This window comes from Monomorium pharaonis, chromosome 4, assembly GCF_013373865.1.
Source record: "Monomorium pharaonis isolate MP-MQ-018 chromosome 4, ASM1337386v2, whole genome shotgun sequence".
In the NCBI taxonomy this organism is placed as follows: Eukaryota; Metazoa; Arthropoda; class Insecta; order Hymenoptera; family Formicidae; genus Monomorium; species Monomorium pharaonis.
In genome coordinates this window covers 2,947,025-2,969,618 of record NC_050470.1, presented here as the reverse complement: position 1 = coordinate 2,969,618, position 22,594 = coordinate 2,947,025, and the positions used below count along the sequence as shown (strand labels likewise).

General features: G+C 36.3%; 2 protein-coding genes across 2 annotated transcripts; one reads left to right on the top strand and one right to left on the bottom strand.

The window, feature by feature from the left end:
- Nucleotides 1-277: 277 nt before the first annotated feature.
- Nucleotides 278-2,474, top strand: LOC105828187 (transcription factor BTF3 homolog 4). The gene is made up of 4 exons (XM_012666408.3): nucleotides 278-595; nucleotides 1,122-1,493; nucleotides 1,744-1,868; nucleotides 1,979-2,474. Exons 1-3 carry the CDS (start codon nucleotides 518-520, stop codon nucleotides 1,852-1,854), a joined length of 561 nt encoding a protein of 186 aa, XP_012521862.1. The 5' UTR covers nucleotides 278-517; the 3' UTR covers nucleotides 1,855-1,868; nucleotides 1,979-2,474.
- Nucleotides 2,475-3,053: 579 nt separating this feature from the next.
- Nucleotides 3,054-21,724, bottom strand: LOC105828185 (lateral signaling target protein 2 homolog). Its single transcript, XM_012666405.3, has 6 exons — nucleotides 21,113-21,724; nucleotides 12,961-13,383; nucleotides 12,172-12,516; nucleotides 9,591-11,932; nucleotides 8,520-8,800; nucleotides 3,054-8,276 (listed from the first exon to the last, which is right to left on the bottom strand). Exons 1-6 carry the CDS (start codon nucleotides 21,149-21,151, stop codon nucleotides 7,996-7,998), a joined length of 3,711 nt encoding a protein of 1,236 aa, XP_012521859.2. The 5' UTR covers nucleotides 21,152-21,724; the 3' UTR covers nucleotides 3,054-7,995.
- Nucleotides 21,725-22,594: the final 870 nt, after the last annotated feature.

Here is a 22,594-nt window from a genome sequence, read left to right as displayed (position 1 = left end):
ATGTACAAATATATATTATATAATTTTATGATATATAATAAATGGATGTGTTATAGAAATATATAATTATAATCTTTACTGTGTGTCAATATTGAATTGCTCCACTTTTTGCGTTGCGATTTCCTCACCCTAGGTTTTCAAACACGTTTCACGTCGCTATCCGGGATCCGGTTAGACTCGCGCAGACTCGTCGATGCTTTCGATGGCAATTTTCGAAGTCCAGTGATCGCGCGGCGGAAGTGCGCCGCGCGCCGCCACCGCCGTCCGGAAGTCGGGCACTCGGACGTAGAGATCGCGAGTGAGGAACGAGAGAGCGTACGCTTCCATTTTCTCGAGCATCCCGGGCAGGTCGGAGAGCACGTGTCGCGTGTAGCCGGTGTCCCCGCGCCCGCCGACAACGTTGATTTGCTCGCTGTGAGAGGAAAGATTTCACGTGGAGCAACGTACTAGTCGCAGTGAGACCCGCTCGCCTACGCGCGTCCGTCCCCCGTCCGTGCGCGGCAGAGGTTAAAAAAGCATGAATCCCGAGAAGCTGAAGAAGCTCCAGGCCCAAGTGCGAATCGGCGGCAAGGGTACACCCCGACGCAAGAAGAAGGTGAGCGCCGTGCTATGCGCGTCAGTTATCTTGCGTAGCTTTCTCTTTAAGGAGATCCCCTCGGAGCCCTCGTGTCGCCCTCGTCTTGCCTCGCCGCCCTTCGTCTTCGGAATCGTGACCCGTGTTCATCGTCATTAGTTGTGTACATTGTCGTTTTTCGGATCGTGTTAGCGCGCGTGACATTGCGATATTTCTCTTTATGAGAATGATGATTGTAAGATTATTGGCCGTTTGTTTTCTTTGCGTTTCTCACTTTTGTATTTCTCGCGAGTGTCACGCGGGCTTTCGCTGTACAAAGTTATTTGTGTACTCTTGTCCATTATCGGCTTTTTTTATTTGACTTTTATGATAAGTTAACTGAAGGTAACTGTTTTACTCGTTAGAATATTTCTAATGCGCGAATAACGATCAGATTACCAAAGAGAAAGGGATATTTGTACAGTTGAATAATTGTACATGCTCTATTACAGAATTGAACATAATCGTTTTTACGTTCGTTATTTTTTTTTTTTTTTCACTTTTGTAGGTTGTACACGCGACCGCTGCCACAGATGACAAAAAGTTACAGAGTTGTCTAAAGAAGCTTTCTGTAAATACAATTCCTGGAATAGAAGAGGTTAATATGATCAAAGATGATGGCACAGTCATCCATTTTAACAATCCAAAAGCCCAGGCTAGTCTGTCTGCTAATACATTCGCAATCACCGGTCATGGAGAAAATAAACAGATAACCGAGATGTTACCAGGAATATTGAGCCAGCTTGGCCCCGAGGGTCTGACACAGTTGAAACGATTAGCGAGTACAGTTGCTGGAAGTGGAGTCGGGAAAACCACTTTGGAAGAGGACGACGAGGTGCCTGACTTAGTGGAGAATTTCGATGAAGCTAGCAAAGAGGAGGTAAAGGGATAACAATGATATTTGATACGTATTTATATTAAACGTGACAATAAAAGAAAAAATATAATTTTGTGAATGAGTATTGCCAATATATAATTTTATATTGTACTTATTAAATTGCATTATCTTTTTTTATTGTAGATAATCCTTTTTCTTTATCATTTTAGATTGCAAATATATGAAACCAAATAGCATTATTTATAAGAGCATTATTTATTTAATGTTTAAATCTTGTCTACAATATTTAAAGGTGGCTCCCAAAAAGGAACTGGATGAAAATGACAAACCTAATGGCGAGAAGAAAGATGCCATTATTATCGAAGAGAAGAAAGAAGCCCCGTTAGCTACACCTGAAGCTTAAGAATGAATACTAAGGTAATTAATCAATAGATGTATCAATATTTTTATGGATATTCTGATCTATAATGGCAAAATAAAAAGTTATTTACTAAGACATAACATATAATATCTTTTTTTTTTTCCAGATATTTCGTATAACAAAGTTGTAACAAATAAGTAATTGAGTCAAGAAAAACTTGTGACACAGAAACAATGAAGCATAACTATACATACATTACAAACACTTGACATACATCCCATGATACTTGCTAATACAAGTAACAGTTGACAAGAAATAAAAAAGCTGTTACAAAAATCAAAAGGATTTCTCAGAGGTTTTTTTATCATTTTGGTGCTCTACCAGTAAAATAGTCTTTGCTTCGAATTTTAGTGGAGATGTTTTATAGCCTTTAATTAATATGTGACGCTTTAACTATTCAAAATGTCAATGAAAACTCGAGTATTTAACTCGATTATAAAGAATTGTAACAAACTTAATATTATGCTACAAATTTTGTTATTATACATATTGATGTGAGAGATGCGTAGTATTTTTTCTTTAAGAAATCCAGTGACTTTTAATTGTGTATTATGTTGAATTTTTATTTTAGTTTGGTCAAATAAAATGTCAATAATAATATAGATCTATACTGTAGAAAATCATTAAACTGAAATGTAATACCAGAATACGCGGGACGATGCCATATAACGCCTATGCTGAAACTACATTCAGTAGACAATGGTTGAGTAAATTTTTAAGATTGGTTCTTACTTTTAGTTCTTTACTGAATCTAAATCAATAGAAACCAATCATAATAAAAAACTGAGCGCTCCTTGAACTGTTTTTAACTGAACATAGCCGAATAAGGGATCTGAGGAGTAAGTAAAAAGGTATTTCTATATTTGTTTAAGCTGTATTATGCATGCGTAGTAGATAATAGCTGTATTATGCATGCGTAGTAGATAATAGTGGAAATAGTCTCATAAAAAGTATGTATAAGCTAAATAGACTTTTTTACTAGACTTCTAGACTTATTCCTCTTTGTGGTAGCCATTTTATAGGATAAAATATCATTTATTGGGTGATATTTCTTACATATATTTTTATGATATGTATCCAATTATATAAGTAAAAAGTGAAAAATTTCCACATTAATTTCAATGGTAAAAATTTTCTCGTTTTACATTTTTGTTTGAGGGAAAAAGTTACATGTTCAAACATTTTAATTAACAAATTTTATTTATATTCGTGTCTGAATACATCCATTACCGAAACCACAGTGCATTCAAATATTAAAGAGACACTTCGTCTCATGATGTAATATTGCGAATAATTGTTATTTGCACGCATATATACATACACGCATACACCCATGCACACACGCATTATACACATCCATCTAGAATTGTATTCTTTACAAGTATTTTTTTTATTCCTCCAAAATCATGGACACGTGACATCACGTGTCGTTAGCCTTCCGATATGGATTGCAAATAATTTCGGTGTTAAATGGATATCGTATCAATAGCAAGTATTAATATCGTTTTGTCATTGGTTACACGCTGTTATCGACCATTATTTCGCCAAACCGATCATGCGCCTTTCAGAGAATCTAACATCAAATGCGCTAAAAATACGTTTTTACGCGTACACTTGGGCAAATAATACAAAAATAATTCAGAGGGGTACGTTTTGTCGCCTGGTAATAGAAATTTCTTAATTGGCAATTCGTAAACCCCTCGAGACATTGAGTGAATCAAAATCACCACGCCGAAAGAAAAATAATATTAGTCAGTGATTAAAGTAATCGATTTAAAAATAAGTAATTTTCTTATATAATATTAATTCCATCAAACAGTCAAACAATATTATATACATACAATGTTTTATTTTTATTTACGTACACATAAAAAGCTTTTTTCTTTATTCGAACATTTTCACGACATCGTGATCTTTGATCCACCTTATATCTCAGTTTATTTCTTCAATTTTTTTTTACATATCTACTTTCCATTTTTCTTTTTCTCTTTTCACATGCTTTCAGTTTGTTCGTTTAATTTATATTCACAGGCTATAATCACTGAACTACGATAATACTGGAACTCTCCTTCGTATATGAAGAAGAAATATTCACACGCATAATATTTGCATCAAGAGATTTAAATTTGTTGAAATAGCTTTTTAAATTTTTTTCTTTTGTATATTAGATAAACATCTCTATTTGCAATACAATACTATATATACTTTTCAAGATTCTTTTAACTTTTTAGTTCTTTAATTTATCTCTAGTTCTATATTTATTTCTTATATGACTCACATTGAGTCGTATACATATATAGAGTAAAGCTTTGAATCGAATTAAAAATTTGCCAATTACGAATTGTCCCTGGTGAAAATTTTTTCATATAATTTTTTTAAATTTCTATATAAAATTTTTTACATTTTTTCTACAATGTTTTTAAAAAATTTCTCAGATTTTTATACGAATTAGAACATTTCTTAGAAATACTTAGAAAAAAATCTATCTTCCAATTTTTTAAATATGTATATGTAAATTTGGAATAGTTTAAGATTTCTAAGATTTCTTATTCTATAATTTCTAAGGAAAATTTACAAAATCTGAAGAGATTAAGACATTTTTTTCCCAGAAATCTTCATAAATTTGAAATCTAAAAAAGTCTTAAAAATATTATGAGAATTTTTTTCATCAAGGATACCTTTTTTATTTTTCTTAGATCACATTTTGGGCACGTCAAGGTGTTCTAGTATTAGCATAGTTCGATGCCTGTGATAATTTAGGCACAGGAGAAAACCTGATTACCAAGATGATTCACACATATATAGAGAAGATGAGATGCTTAGCAGCGGTTCGCGCTTAATCGCTAGACTTTTTAGCCAGAGGCTTTTCGTCGCATTCGTAATTGAAAGCACGGATATTCTAGCAAGGCATCGATTACGAGTGTGTGTAAAAAATAACTCCGTCTAAACATCTGTAATCTAAAGGTATACTCTCTACTCGATGTGCTTCTTACAGAAATAAGTTCTTTTTTTCTCTTTTTCACGAGTACTCTCGCTGTTTCATAGATATTATATAAGATTTTTTTTCAAATGGTAAAAAGTTCTACCTATAGTTTACAATACGCAGACGCGATTATAATATACAACGACTTCCGAATCTGACCGATTGCTATTCGTTATTTTAGAGAACCATTATTACATATTACGTCCATATGAAAATCGATAAGCATAATTACATATCTAAACATCAGATTAATTGATATACGATTTCAATTAACGTTCTTACTTCGCGCGATTTTAATCGCAGCAAATCGACTCGCCGTTCAATTTATACAATTGTTTATACATAATTGTATGCATTCATTGATGGATGCATACAATTCGATTCCCCATTATATTTCACATTGATGAATATATACTTGAATATTTCGATTCTACTATTTGTTTAAAATTAAATATTGCGTTCAAAATTAATTCTTAAATCATTTAAATTTTGTATTGCTTTTTGGTTATTGATATTACAACAAATTAAGATTAACGAGAATGTGAGAAAAACTGTTCATGAAATTGATACTATCACTTCATATCTTGTGAAAATCGATATCTTATAATAAAACACAAATAGTTAAAAATAAAAAACAAAATTGATGACGATATAAATCCATCATTCGAAATTTATATTAAACGCGACAAGTTCATGAAAAACGTTAATGAGCGAAAAATCTATATCATTCAACCAGTCTTTATCAATCATGGTGCTACGCAGAGTAATCGTCTGTTACGAATGCTGTTTCAAAACCTTTAATCTGTAACACAATGTTTCACAGTAATCGGAAGTATCTTGTACGAGCTCTCCAATAGGAACCAAATTCGTGCGAGATATAAGAAAGAGGAAACTTATTGTCATAAATTTGGCACAGGAGCTAATTGGTGTGTGCTAACGCACCTGTGTATATACTCCAAAAACACTCCAGCAGGCAGTAAACGCTTAGAAATTCTAATCGCGATAATAAGTTACAGCGTGATCCAACTAATGAACGCGAAAATTTCGTTTCTATTTCTTCCTTATTCATTTAAACGTGCATACGTATTTTCCCATACATGTACACATACATTACACAGATGTATATACACTATATATAATTTGACGCTTTGAAAGTGTTGCTATAAGTCTTAAACTTCCGTAAAGAAACTTGCTCTTCATGAAAAATCAACTATCGATTGTCAACTAAACACTACCAGAAATGCTGAATAATTTTTGAATCTTTTGGTTAACGTAATGAAACGTCTAGATACGTTGAAAGAAAAAAATCTTCATATCGAGACAACAGCGATATAATAACGCTCATCGCTTAAGCGGTGATTTTAAACTTTAAAACTAATAATTCATCTTAGTTGAAATTCCCTTTTTAAATATGCGTGTGCTCCACGCTTTCTTTAATAATTCAAAACAATATTTATTTATATCATATAAGTTTATGACCTTTTACCAAGAATATTATTTACACCTGCTATAAATATATAGATAATTTAAGAAGGTTCTTCAGTTTATAAAAGTGGAGGAGAATCATATGACTTTTCCTTTACATGTATTGTTTAACAAAAGAGCGTTTAATGTTGTCATCTTCAAAATAATAAATAACAAACAAAATTTAAGTAATAAAAACGATAATGTGTTATTTAAAAATAAGTTTTCTGTAATATTGATAAATATTGACGTAGAAAAAAATGTTGACGTTAAAAATAATTGATTATAATTGTTTATAGTAATAATAATTTAAAATAATTTAAGTGTACTTTTAGAAAAAAGGAATATTAACAAAAAGTTGTTTTAATTCCAAAATGTTCTTAGCACAAACTTTATTCTTTTTTATAGTGTTTTAAAATTTTTATATTTATTTGCGATTAAATTGTTTAAAATTCTCCTTCACATAAGATTTCAAGAAAACTACACGATCAAAAAATTGAAAGATTCAGGAATACCTTAATCATAAACTTATTTTCAAAATTTGAGTTTTTAAAATATGTGAAAAGAGAACCTTCTTAATATATTGATATATTGAAAGATGGAAAAAAAGATTAGTTGTAGCAACGAGGTTCTGTGTGTCCTAGTTAAATTTCAATTGTATACAACTAAAATTTAACTTCTACATTCTTATTGCTGGAACTAATTGCAACTAATCCTTTTTTCATGTTCCATTGTATTTTTTACATTTTAGAATGTGGAAAAGATTTTATTACACGTATCTCTGACAGAAATAAATCGCCAGTTTATAAACTTCTGCACACGGTAATATAATTTAATAATAATTATTATTTGAACAAAAAATCTTTATATGAGTGAAAATTTATCAGAAATAATAAAAACAACTAAAATAAAAAAAAATAATATAAGAATAGTAGTAGTAATGTACAGAAAATTTATCTTCTATATAATCGCCTAAATATGAATATACAATTTTCTTAAATGAAATATGTGAAAAACCTTACACCCAGATACCCAAATCAAATTACATTGCTGCTACAAATTGGATTAATATCTTCTTACGAAATATTTAATCATGATGTGTAAAAATATGAGCGATTAGCGCCTATATGTCTAATATTTATAGATTAAGTGCACGTAAGTATATAAATAACGCACAAAAACAATCTAGCAACAGCGATTTTCCTCCAATTCTCCTCTATTTGTTTTTGTACAAACGTATCCTTCTGCAGCTTCTCTTTTTACAAATTATACATTGAGAATTGGATAAATCGAAGTGTCACTAAATTTTTTCGATATATATATTATATATTCAATGTACTTTTGTATCACTTAAGAAATAAAAAAAGAAGAGTAAATACTCGAATAGTTGAAAAACTTATTTCAGTTTCTTAATTAAACAATATGTTTCCGCTGACAAAGCAATGATTAATTCATTAAACTAAACTTTTTAACACCGGACAAGTGTATCACATAATTATACATGTTCTATAAAAACTTTGGACCTGTTCCTATGGAATATAAGAATATTTGCTTATTTTATTACGAAAATTATAATTGTCAAATTTTATGCAAATAACTTGCATACTGAAATGGAAGTGTACCGCATAGAGAATTCAATAGAAAACAATCAAATTTACAAACCACTTCAGAAACATTCATCTAGTGGGCGAAACTTGAGAAACTGTAAAAGGCGTCACTTGATACAGAAAACACCTGTTGCACACCCTCACAGGTTTCGTGTGCCCGAAATGAGGCAGTGGAACGTTGTTGCTACTGCAACGACCACAGAACACTTTACCACAATTTCGGCAATGATGTCTACGTCGCACAACCGTGAATCCTGCTTGACAAGCCATACACCTTGGCGCATCATTGTCCGGCACCCAAGCAGGTGCTTTCTCGACGCACTCTTCTCCCCTTTCAGTGACTGGGGACGCTATAGAAAAAGAGACATGATTATACTTGATGTAACTTTTTTTATATTTAATTATACATATATTATAAATAATATTTATTCTTAGAAGCTTAGAAGTAAGTTTTTGAATATAATTCTATCTATGAAGTACAAAAAGACTATTTTAAATATAATTTTAAAAATATTTAGATATATAACAGTGAGCAACACACAAATTTGTTAAGTAAAATGCATAAATGAAAAAATATCAACATATTCATATACTTCGGTCGTGTATTGAAGTAGTTTCATCTACATCTTCGTATTCTGGTAATGATTCTTGCCGCTCATGAATACTTTCTGTCTCTGTCGTATCTATTGATGCATTCACCGTAGAAGTTAAATTCGGATCCTTCGATTCTTCAGTGCCCTCTATTGTCTGACTACTATTCATGAGAAAAACACATTTTAAAATGTTCCGCAAATCCGATGCAAAATTTGTTTGCAATTGATCTGCTACGCCTGCTATGCAAACGAAGAGCCGGTGGACAAGATCTTCCGAAGATCTAGAAATATAATAACAGTATTTTATTTTATTTTGGAAAAGTGAGACTATACACGGAGAGAATTTTCTCTTAAAAATTACCCTGAAAATTGTGGTAATTGTGAGACAACATAAACCTTGAAGAATTTTACCATACTTTTAATAAAATTTACTAAAATTTAGTAAAATTTTAATAAAATTTAACAAAGTTTTAGTAAATTTTGTTAGAAGTATAGTAAAATTTACAAAATTTTGCCAAATTTTACTAAAATTTTAGTAAATTTTGTCAAAAGTATAGTAAAATTCTTCAAGGTTTACGTTGTCCCACAATTACCACCATTTTCAGGGTAATTTTTAAGAGAAAATTTTTTTCGTGTACACACGTGCGCGCGCGTGCATGTGTGTATGTATGTGTAAATACACGATCGGTCTCGCGCTGCGCGTCCATTTGGCGCGAATTTTTTGATATATAAATAAAGAAATATACGCAAAGCTTATAAATAAAACAAAAATATATTAAAAATATAGAAAATGTGGAGACCAAAACGTATAAACGTATTTAAAGCAAATCGATTATCTAGGTCAGCAAATTTTTAAAATATCAGTATTTATTATACCATATCAGAAACACAATAGACCACATCTGATTCGTTACTAGCGAGTCTTTAACTAAGGATTGTCCTCCCCTTCTTTTACAAGTTTATTATTACTTACTAGCATATCATTTAAATCAAGATCAATAGACTAATTCAAAGCATAATCACGTTATCGTTCACACAATAGATGAATAAAATAACAATGCATCCTCTTACCGAAATTTAGCTCTGATTTGATTTCTATTTGCTATCTCGGCAGCTTGCATCGCCAATGCAATCTCCTCATCGTCCTGACAGTCGCTATGAAACTCGCTGGTTTCCGAACTCGAATCGCAACAGCTTGAACAACTGGAACTTGATGCCGCATCGGGTTTATAACTTAGAGATTGATGAGGATTTAAACACGATACGCCAGATACTGTCGATGCATTGACCAGTCTCATTGCTCGTGCAGATCTGTGCGTGTCTTTTGTACTTTGATATTCATGACAAACAACGCTCTGCGGCGTAGTCGTTGCAATGTCCGATACCAAGCCGCTCTTATCTGTCCTAGGGCCCAATCCATCATTCATTAAACTACTTCCAGTTCCAGATTTTCTTTTACTATGTTCTATGCGTGCGTATTTGTCTCGTTCGTATCTCTCCCTCTTCTCGATATCCCTTCTCTTCATTCTGGCGATCTGCTCGGATTTGGATCTTCTATGGTCTAGTAACTTTCTGCTCTGCGGCGATGAATGTCTGTTCATGCAATGCGTACCGAGATTGCAGCAACATTGTCCACGCGAACACTCAAAATGATGAAGTCGTGGACTTAGATGTGGACTGCGACTACCAAAATTCGGCATCTGTCTAGTAGTTTGGCCAAGATGCAAGCTGGCGCTGAAGCTGGTCAATCGAGCATTCAAGCATCGATCCGTGGAATTCGATCTGGAGCTTTCAGTGCTCGTGGCTGCCCGCATAATTTGCAGGTTATGCCTTTTTTCTCTATTGTGAGCTTTATGCGTGTTTCGGTCTAGCTTGTGTTGATGTCGCCGTCGTTGCTTTTCGTTTCTCGCTTTTCTCGTCTTATTATCCTGCGTGTACCTCTCAATTTTACTGTCAATTTTCTCGATACTTCGAGAAGTGGACGGGCAATTTTCGCATTTTAAGTCACCCCAGAACTCCTTTCTCGAATTCGACGCGTCTATGTTCAAATTCAGATTCTCCCAATTCTCTGAATAGTTTATTTGAAAAGTGGACTGATTGGAGTCACAGAGAGTTAATTGGCCGTTACCGTATGTCACGCCAATGAATTCTTCATTAGTGCCATCGAAGTTTGACGATATTCGTGGAATGTTTTTGTCGGCGGACTGTCTGTCGTCGTTCGAGTGCAAACTAGGCACTTCGATTGAATGATCCAAAGATGCTTTGTTCGTGCTCTTCGTGCCACAAACACACGAGTTATCTGAAATGGTAGGATCCTTCTTCTTCGGCGAGTTCATATTGGAACAAGAATAGCTGGTGTTCTCCTGCATGTCTTCTTCGTCCGTCACATCGCAGCCGTCCTGTTGAATGTCACCAGCAAAGGTCTTCTTTTCTTCTGGACTCTTGTCATACAAGCTGGTGTTCTCGGATGATATTACTGTACATATACCTGAATCGGTTTGTTCTGAGATCTCATTCGGGCATTCACTAGAGTCTAGGAGAAGATTTGAAAGCGTTTTATTTGCCTCCGCGATAAGTTTCTTGGAATCTGAGTCGGATAAAGTATTTTCGGACATATGCGCAATCTCACTGTCCACGATATTTTCGTGAGTGACTTGATTAAGCAAATACTGCGTCTGTGAAATCTCCATGTTGTCGGAGCATTCCTCAAACATTTTAGTTAAGTCGGGGGTAACAAAGCCTTCCTCATTCCGCACGTCTTCAATGGTATTATTTGAAGTGCTGGTTCCCGCTACAACGTCTAAAACAAGAATGTTCGTAACGTTATTCTGTACCGTTGAGTCAAGTCTTCCTCTAGTATCGTTTCCATCATTAGAAACTGAATCACAGTCACGAAGAAATTGTTCAGTGTCGCGCGAAGTGTCAGATAATTCTCGCTCATATTGCATTTGTTCACCAACACTCTCCCCATCAGTTTGTATCTTTTCGACGCTATCACATATTACGTTACTGTCACACCCGTCCGAGGATATGTTTAAATCTTCATGTTCGGTTTCCACATTCCTTTCCTTTTTACATCTATTCCTGTCCTGCTCACACTTCTCGCTTGATAACCGATCGTCTCTGCTACTTTCGTCCAATGATTGAACTGCGTCGCTCGCTACCTCGTCCATGTTACTGCCCGTATTTTTCGTCACAGTGTAGAAATCAACGATAAAGTCTTTGCAGTTCGGGTAACCAGTATAAAAATTATGAACGTATTCTTCCAAATCTGGTATATCTTGACATGTCGATTTCGTTGAGTGCGTAATTGAACTTGACGGTTCCTCGTTTGAGCATAATAACTTCTCCAACATGTATAACTCACGGTTATTTAACGTCCATAATAGTTCTCTTATCTTGAGAAGGAGAGTCTAAAATTAAATTGTACATGTTTGTCAAGTGAAGAGAAAATAATACTTAACTATTAAATATAAAAATAAATATGACTATAATCTCATATATATAATTTAATTTTCTTTAAAGAATTAAATAATCTTAAATTTCAGTAAAATATTGTATTTTTAATCATCTAAAAAGTACAAATATGATTATTTTGATAAACAAATTCGTTAGCCTATGATTAGCAACCATTTTTAAGTTAATTCCTTACTCTAAATGGTCTAAACATCTCGCTTATGGTGTCAGGCGAGTTGAGGCACAACGGTCCTCCAGGCGGTGCCAGAAGTCCCGAAACAATAGCCAGCCGAGGAATAGTGAACATTAAAGCCGGTTCGTAGTTATCTACATCCGCTTGATTCAACAATCCGCGTTCTAGCGCTCGCTGCAGGGTCTCTGAAAATAACACGCACACGAGCTCCTGCTGCTCATATTCTTTTGTCGATTTCACCGGCACCATAGCGCCGACGTAGCACAACTCGAAATCGGCGAACAGTCGGTCGAAGATCTTCAACGACTCGATGAGTTTCTCCAGAGACGGCTCGAGTGGATTTTGTGCCTAAAAAAAGCAAGTGTTATTAATACGCCTGATTACTCTTCGAACTTTATACAAAACAATAGACAAAATCAAATGGATAAGATTGAAATTATCTTTCTAAAAATTTATCCGATTCTAGAGAATATCCTTTATTTATTCTGCAGTGTAGGACTTTAGAAGAACAAGATCATTGCACCAATCACCGAATAATCACAAGTAAATAGGTATTAAAAAAAATATTAAAATAATAAGACTTCAAAACAATAAATCACAAATTAATATTTTTTAAATCCATATTTAAATCTATATTATATAGATTTGATTGAAATATCATGTATTTTACTTGAAGATGTAATTATATTAAGTTGTTCATTAACTCTATTGGTGCAGTAATTTTGTCAAAATTGTAATAACAGCTCATATTTCGAATAAGTTGACAAATTTTGCTGATACATAGTCTAATACCTTCAAGTTCATGTGGCCCTTGAGCGCATGCTCTCTCAGCAAGTTTCTGACGATCTCCAACGATTTAGTGAGAGCTCTCGCTAACGGCCTCATGGCCGAGCTCTCGGCTTCCCGGTTCATAATTGACGAACCGGCCGCCAGACATTCCGCACCGAACCAGAGCTGTCCGGCTAAATTCTCCTGCATCACGTCATCGGGAAATTTTACCCTGAAGTCCCGATTGGCGCGGCTTTCGGGGATCAAATCGTCCATTATTTGATTGCAAATTGTCAGCACCTTATCCTGACAGTGTCGTAACTGATTCACCAGCGTCGTACATCTCTCCGGTTCCTGTCGGCCGTCGAAGGAGTCCAATTCGCAAGCGACTGCGTTTAGAGACTCGTCGGCATAAAAGAATTGAGCCAGTAAACTCGTGTCGTCCCTCTGCACAAAATAAAAAAAAAAAAGATTTAAAAAATCAATTTAAAAAACTTAAGTGTTACGAGTATTTCAATATTTTTTTTACAAGCTCAAATCGCTACATACATATTATTTTGCAGCATCTCTACACACAATAGATCGTTCGTTTCTAAGTTTATTTTTCATTACTTTCACGTGTACAAAAAAATTCAATAAATTTTTACATACATTTTCTAAAATATTCGTACAATTGTTTATTTGTTAAAGTTGTAAATAAAAGTTGTAGTTTAATAATTTTTTTAACTATATAAATTGAGTTAAACTTTTAATGGCCTATAGGCCATTAATTTTATATATAAAATTAATTTAATTAAGTTAAAAGTTACATGAATAAAAAAACTAATTTGGAAAATAAAATTAAATAATGAAATAAAAATGGAATTAAAATTAAAAGGATAAAGGATAATTTTAAAACATTACGTATATTAAATTAGAATGTATCGTAATTAAAATATATATTGTTTTAAGTTAAAAGGCATTACATTTTTCACTTAAGAAATTAACTTTTAATTTTTTACAGGTTACTAGCCAAGCCTAGTTATAATTAATTACAGTATTCTTTGCTTTTCCAGAGCAAGAAAAGAAATTCGCAGGACAAACTTTGTCGTGTGTACAGGGGTTTAAGGAAAGTATAACAAATATCTGAATCATATTTTCTTCGGACATGAAGAAGAAGGAGATTTTTCACCTCGTTTGTGAGGGATAAATCCACGTTTGTGGTAATCCGTGTAAAACTAACGAGCCACATGTCTGAGCAATGACACTAATCGCGCCTACGTCATGATGAAAAAGGGTCACCCACGTCACGATTAAAGGGTGCGGCGGTGAAACCTGCCGTATTATTCCCGCTGAATGAATTTGTACTACCGATATGACGTCGAGCGTATAGGGTAAAGGGTGAGGTCGACTTAATCTTCCGCGAAATCTGCAATTACTATCTAACGAGTAATTTTATTCGCAACGAAAATAATGTGACAAACTACGGATGATGCAGAGACGTTCAATTAACGCTGTAATATTATAAGGTAGCGTAGTACTTCAAGATAATAATGAATTTAACTCTTTGTAGCCAATATAGGTCACACAATGACCGTAAGCTCTGAATCACGTTGAAAGCGCTCGTCGCATCGGTGGCACGTAGGTACGAAGCGGCGATTCAGAATCCCTCCCTTTTAAAATTTTTTTCTTTTTTTAGAAAAGCTGGCATTAAATCCGATTACGGCGCGGAATCCGATTCGAAAAATGCGATCAAGGTTTAAATTTATATCGATTGAAGCGCAACTGAAGGAATTTGCGGAAAAGAACAGTTTTTACACGGTGGCAAAGAGCAATCGGTAACGAATGATTTATTCACAAGAGAAAATATATATTTAAAAGTAAGATAAATCGATTGCGCACGATCGCAATTCGTTATTCACGGATCATTGATCGTGCAAAGTTCAAACATGGATTTATTCTTGTCTTATCAATGACGATAAGGATTTTATGAAAAATTTGTGTTTATAGACGAAAGTAACGAGACAGACAAAAAAAAAAGAGAGAGAACGCATTTTCAATAGAATAAGATCCTTCTCTAAATTTGAAAATCGCGATTGCTTCCGCGTAGAGGCAGGAGGACAATTTCATTCAAAACGGCGGAAAGATCGCGAAAAAGAAAAAAAAAAAGAACACAATTCCACTTACATTATAATACTATTAATGCACGCTGCTCAATAACGTGCCGCTAATAATATGCTTTTAGATGCACGTGACGGTGCACAACGTTTTGCCGCGGTACGGATGTACTTGTTGTCGAATCAATGTCCTCCTGAAAATGACTCAGGAGTATCGTATGCTTACGTACGTGCGGCGTGACAAATAAATCGATTAACTCCTCCTCGATATCGCGAAACTAGAACAATGTTACGCTACGGCTCGCGCAAGGAGAGCCAGACACCTTGTACGTCTAGCGAGAGAGAGAACGTTTATTATTCTCTCTCTCCCTCACGACTTCCGCAAACTATACGCTAATCGTTCTCCCGCTCTTCCGGGATATCGATACGGAATTCGGAACGTTTTGGTTTGTATTAGCGACTTCTCGTGTAAGAGTTTTTACACGCGGATTATCTCCCCGGAGTGAAAAATAATATTCTCGCAATGGTAATTGCGGTTAAACGCGAGCGAAAGTTTACTGCGCGTTGGACGACGAGAACGGAAAACTTATTCAACGAGCAATTCGCGAACAAAGTTCACCGCTGTATGTATAGAAAATGTTCGCAAGTCCTCTATAATTCCGCTCTTCTCGTCGTGGCGTAATAGATAATGGAACCAACATTTCTTGCTACTCTAACATTCCGCAGAAAGTTTTTCATTGCGCTCTCAAGAATATTATTTACCGGAGATCTGTATTCTAATATAAGATATTTCGAAATATTTCGTTTGTGCGGAGACTGCAATTTTCTCTAGAGCTTGCGCGCGCGAAAATTCTGACGTTAAACTTCGTATCTGCGAACGTCTGTTAATTCTTTTTCTCAGCGTAATAAAAATGTAACCGCAAGAATGGCAACACAGTCGGAGTAACCGTAAACGTTAGAGGACATCATTAGACATTATATCATATAATCCGTGAGGCCGAACAATTTTGCAGCGTGATTGTGGACGGTATCGTTTTGCTCGGCGTAGAACTCGGGGGGGAGGGGGAAAAGTACGCGAAACAATTTGCCACAGAGCAGCCAAACAACATGACGTATGGAAAATCAACGATCTTATCGCGAGTATTAAAACATGTTTTCGATTTTTTACTTAAAAAATATATATATTTTTTTAGAGATGTTCCTCTCTCGCTTTTTTTGTTTTAAACCTCGCAGTGGTTCAAGAGCCATTTGCATAAATGTAGATCAACTGTAATCTCGGTTTAACTTACTTTCTACTTTCTTACTAGTTTTTCTAAGAATTAGAGAAATAGAGATTAATTAAGCCGACGTTAAAGTTAATCTACAGTCGTACACGATAAATACTGTTATACGGTAAACAGTCAACGTATCATATCGTCGATCGTATAATCGACTTGGCCACCACGCTTGTTTTACATGCTCAATTAGACCGATGACTGTACCATTATCATATATCTCCCTTGAATCATATCTCTCTCTCACCTTGACAGTAGTGTTTAACTAAAAAGATAAAACAAGAGATAAAGAGACTCGAAACGTTTATATTCAATAACATTTCGCGATTGCTAAGATTTTATCAGGAGGCTACAATTGATTTTGTCTCTGCTCTTCGGAAATTCGAATTTATCAAATTAATTGTCTTCCCGTTTTGTGCAATCGTTGACAAAAGGGGAAAGAAGGAATAGTTCGGACAAACACACTGCTCTCTCGAGATCGCTCGTCCATTCAAAAATATCGCCTCAATTTGCAGTTTCGCCGAGCTCAACAGTTCGTAACGACGATTTACTAGAAAGTTGCGTGTTTCGAGCGCCGGAGCACAGGTGAATGACAAACTGTCATCCGCAAGGCACGACGATTAAGGTTCAGCGAGAGGAGTGAATGCGATTTTCGCAGAAAATAATCGAAGAATCCTCATTTACTTTCATCAATGTAAATCAAGTTTAATCTCGATTTAACTTATTCTTTATCATTTTTCTAATTCTTGCAAGATAAGTTAAATCGAGATCAAGGTTAATCTTCATTGAAAGTAGATCTCACCGATTCTGATCAACTTTCAAAAGCATCAGCTGATTAAATTTATGAATTGCCAACTGCAAAGCTCAAAGTTGATCATATTGTTTTATTTCCCTTGTCCATTTCCTGCAAATTATAATTTATTTATATCAAATATAATACTTTTAAATAATTCATCCTTTAATTCAAATAAAAAGTCGTGGGATTAGCTTTAAGTCTCGCAGTTCATCAATTCAATCAAAAATCAAAGGAAATACTCGACAAATTTCAATTAATAAAATTAATATTAAAAATACAAAAATAAAAACTCTTCTCTTCATTTTTTATCATCAAGACTCAATATATAATCGTTATAAATCCAATCGGAGACCAGGGAGTCCTAAAATCCTGTCCTGTTCGTCGAGCCGAGAGTTTCCGAGGCTCGACTCTTCCGTACGATCTGGGCGATCTGCAACCTCGTTCGTTTCGCACGGGCAATGTCATCGAACGAGACGGGGAGGAAAAAGAATACCGAGTATGACTCATCCCGAACGTCGTTTTGACCCTCTTCCCAGCCGCCACCCCCTATTTGTCGCCGCTCGAGTCCCATGCATCTTTATTTCTCCCTCTCCGCGCGTTCCGTTCCTTTTGTGTCTCTCGTCTCTCGCTCGACAGAGAGGCTCCTTTCGCCAAATGAAATCGATCCCGTCGGACGTATATACCGTTTCTATCTTTATTCCCGGTGTATAACACGAAAACGCAGCGGGGAAATAAAACATCGGGTGGATACTCCGTGTATAATTAACGGGAAATCGATGACCCTGACAGCGATTCCTTCCAGAATGAGGCGAATGTCGATCGGTCAGTCGGTCGCGCGGGTCGCTTATCAAACGGGTCCTTTACGATCTCCGGCTATTAATAGTGTCATTAAAAACATTCATTTTACGCGCGATGCGTTCCCGTATATTCCGACGACGAATCTCCCGCGCCTCCTCGCCAAAAATTTCTCCCGTGAGGACATTTTTCTCCCCTCCGCCGCGGTATTATACACGTATTAGGAATAATCAATATTGTGTCCAAGACGTTTTAATTACTCCGCGTATCTCACTTGATTCGAGATATCTGTCGTCACGGTGATCAGGGCGCCGGATTGTTTAGAGATTCTACGGCGCAACGCCGCCAGAAAAAAAGAAGGAAAGAAAATAGATAACGCGGATATGGAATATTTCATGGCGCTGCCAATCGCCGTTTGGGATACTGGCGATTCCGACTCGGGCGGGTATAAATATATATATACACGCGATTCTTATCACGCGTTATCGGCGCGTCACGATATTAAAGGCATACTCCGTTTTTGTTCCCGACGACGACGACGCGAACGTTAATTTGCACGATCGAACGGCTCTTTTGTCTCCGCTATCTGCAGCCTTTTCCGCTAAAAAAATCCTCCCTCCCTCCCTCTCCCTCTCTCTCTCTCTCTCTCTCTCTCTCTCTCTCTCTCTCTCTCTCTCTCTCTCTCTCTCTCTCTCTCTCTCTATCTCTCTATCTCTCATTTTCTATCATTGGGGAATTTACTATACCCGCTACGCTATCAGGAGACATGTCTTGTGCAAAGTCACGTGCAGCATTACGATACGACGTTAACTTTATTTTAAGCGCTTCAGTCACAAAGTAACAAAGCGTTTCGCTCCGCTTTCCGCGGCATTCATGGAACGCCGATCTCTCGCGATCCCTCGTTTTCCCCTTTCCCCCTCACCGTCCTGTTCTCGCCTCCCTCCCCCCCCCCCCGGCATTAATTACTAATTGACTTGTAACGTAGCTCGCAAGACGCGCATTATGGTGTTAATATAGCGTCATTATGCAAAAGCGTAATATTTCTCATATCCACAGAGGGGAGATACCCGCTGTCATGTATCAATTTATAGCACGACCGTACGATTTAAGTCGACGAAAGCAATATGAAATGGAGGAATAATGGAAATGATGGAGGAACAAAAACAAAATTTTAGGTAGACAGTCATCTTTCACCTTAACAGTCTCGCAATGAATACGCAGAATGGTTTCTCTGAAATATTTAAATGAAATCTTTCTCTCCGTGTTTAGCTACACGGAGAGAAAGAGTTCTTTGGATCTAATAAACAGTTTTGTATCAACTATTTTAAAATTTTCAAAGTATATGTTTTTTTTAAAATAAATTTTATTAATTCTAAAATAATGTATGTAAAATTTATTAAAAATTAATACTTTAAAATAAAACTGTTTGTTGAATCCAAAGAGACTTTTCTCTCGGTGTAAATTAAAAAAAAAGTTTAAAAACAACAAGCCTAGATGATAGTTAATAAACTTCGGTGAAATAATTTCAATTAAACGTTGATTTAATCATATTTGTAATGTTTGATAACCGATTGATCACTATTCTTATGTTTGGTTACTGTTAATGTAATTACTAAATATTATTAAATCCTATTAATTTAAATACTATTAATCAAAGGTTTAATTAAAATTATTTCAATGTTTAATTATTGTTATCAAATTTTTTCTAGATACAGATCTGAAAATAATTTTGTTGGGCCTGAAAATAATTAATTTTCTAAAAAAAACACACAAACAGGTTCAGTTTTTTCAAAATCTGAATTATATTCTGGCAAGAATCAAACGGAAAATGAGAAATATAAAAAAGTACTAGTAACAGTAGATATAAAAACTTTGACAAAATACCCAAGGTTTTTAAATTCTTTTAAACGGCTTTCTCAAGATATTAATCCTAGAAGCTATAAATCTTTGTTCCCATTACATATCCGGAAAAAAATTATCATATTTATACGATAAATGGTTCGAAGATGAGGTGTTTTCATTTTCACCGGAACTTAACTTTCTCAACCTATTTGATTCTTGTGTGGGAAATTTTTCAACTACTGTTCACAAGCGATGCATGCTGCAAAATGTGTCAACCGGTCCAGCAACCATCTCGAGCGTCCTACATAATTATTTTGACGGTCCTACATAATTATTTCAAACGAAAACATGTTCAGACCCGCATCCAGCTAAATTTTTACACACTTTAGCAAAGTCTCTGGTTCCGTGAGAGACATTCTGCGCGTTGATACATCGTGCAATTTAACGTGGAGCGAAATGGAGCAGGGCGAACGAGAAGGGGAGGAGAAAGGAGGGGACGTAAGAAACTACGTGCCTGTGCCACATTGATATAATGTCGATGTGTCAAAGTGTATAGTTATCGCTCTTGGAATTTCTTTATTTCAATTTGTCTGTTCGCACGTCACACGGCATGCATTTGCTGCAAAACGACACGCCTCTCCTGCGTAGCTGCACAGAGGCGACGAGAAGTGTAGTAACGAAAAGTATTCGAGTATTTCCGGATTCAAGTCGAACAAACTTGCGGATACGCAAGTTCCGAGACTTTCACTGGGAAAATCGTAGGGTATATTTGGACGCTTTCCAATACGGTGCGGCCTGGCGATGGGAGATCCCGAGACTCTCGGATTTCGCGAGAATCCACGAATTCATGCGCTCGCGAGATGCCGCATTGTGCGTGGACGCATGTACGCGGGTGCATATCGTTGGCGTGTGCACCACCTCGTGCGAAATTTTCACGAAACAGGTGGCAACAGCGCGCTCGGGAAGTCTGTCGCGCGCGCGGCGAGAAACGAGAGAGGGAAAAGAGCGCACGCGTTCGATCGGCACGACAGCGGCGAGGAGGGAGGAGTGAGGGGAGGGCGAAAGAAAGAGAAAATAGAATCCATTCAGCGGTGTAGTAAAAGATGTACTCTCGAAAATGCACGACACAATTTTAGAAAAACGTAAACCAAAGTAACACGCTATAAGGACGAACAGAGCGAAAAATACGGGATGTACAGATATATGAAACACACAGCAAATTAGAAAGAGAGCGAGCGAGCGAGAGAGAGAGAGAGAGAGAGAGAGAGAGGGGGGGGGGGGGAGAGAGAGAGAATGGACGGCGAAAAGATGTAGACGGGACGGAGCAGAATTGCAAGCGATCATAGCAAAGCACGCGACTTATTAATATTCACCTTAGGCCTGTAAAACCATTTTCTGATGGACTCCATCATATCGCAACGCCGCTGACGTCATCAGAGTATGCTGACGGAAATCGTCACTGCGCTTGCCGCGATCGAGGCACACGCGATGTCGTTGTCGATATCGACGTTGACATTGACATGTCTCCTCCGGAGCGCCTAGCCCGGGGACCTGGCCGACGAGTCGAAGTAACGTCGACCGACGAATGACGATGACGTTGACGACGGCGACGACGGTGACGGCACTGACGGTGACACCGACGATGACGACACCGACGACGACGACGACGATGATGACAATGACAACCACGACGACGACGGCGGCAGCGGCGGCGGCGGCGGCGGCGACAACGCGATGCGATCCGTGCATACGAGCATCGATGATTACGACGATGATAACGATGACAATGTCAGCGACTGCGACGACGACGACGTCGACGACGACGACGACGGCGGCGGCGACGACGACGGCGACGACGGCGACGACGACGGCGGCGACGGCGACGACGACGACGACGACGACGGCGACGACGACTTCGCGCAACGACCCGCCTTTATTGCTCACCCGCGAAAACGCGTGTCAACCGAAACGCGCATTCGTAAAACTAAGGTGACAAGCATGAGACACGGTTAGCAAAAAGGCATAGCTGCTTGCCGCGCGTGCGTCCGACGCGCGCGCGCGCGATCACAAAACGATGAATCACCGCAGCGCCGTAGCGGCCCAACCTCCAAACTACGCAAATGGGCGGCAGATACGAATTGCCTTCCTTCTTGCTTTGCGTGACCTTATCATTTCGATACGTATAATAAATGTTTGATTTTCTCTTAGAACTGAAATTTTATCATTATGCAAGTTGGATTATTTGTGCAATGATAATTATAGAAAAAGAATGTAAAACTCCGCAGCAATATATTCATAAATATAGATTGTTCTTATTTATGAAACATCTGTATAATAATTATAAATTATTAAATACTGGATTAAAAATTACACTTACGTTCTTTTGACAAATACTGAATTTTATAGTTTTATTGAATCTCTTAAAAAGTGGGTGGGTTATAATCTAATACAGCGCTTTTCAATGTTTGTCAATTTACGACATTAAATATGCAAACTAAATTTATATTTATAATCCTCGAGATTATTTAATAATTATTTTTACCAAAATGAATTGACCTTGCTTAATTATGCCATTAAGTATAATATTTCAAGTAATTACATTATTATATCTCAAAGAAAATATAAATAATATTGATAATACAGTAATTCTAAAGCATTGAATTTATAAAATACTTGTTATTATGCAGTATAATGTTATTAAGCAGCAGTCAAACGACTCAAAAGTTAACAAATCAAACGGTAATGTATTAGACTGATGAGAAATTGCTTATCTTCTTTCTACATATATATATATATAAATATTAATTATTTAATATTCAACGCTGCGTGCTACAGAATAACTTCCTACATGTCGT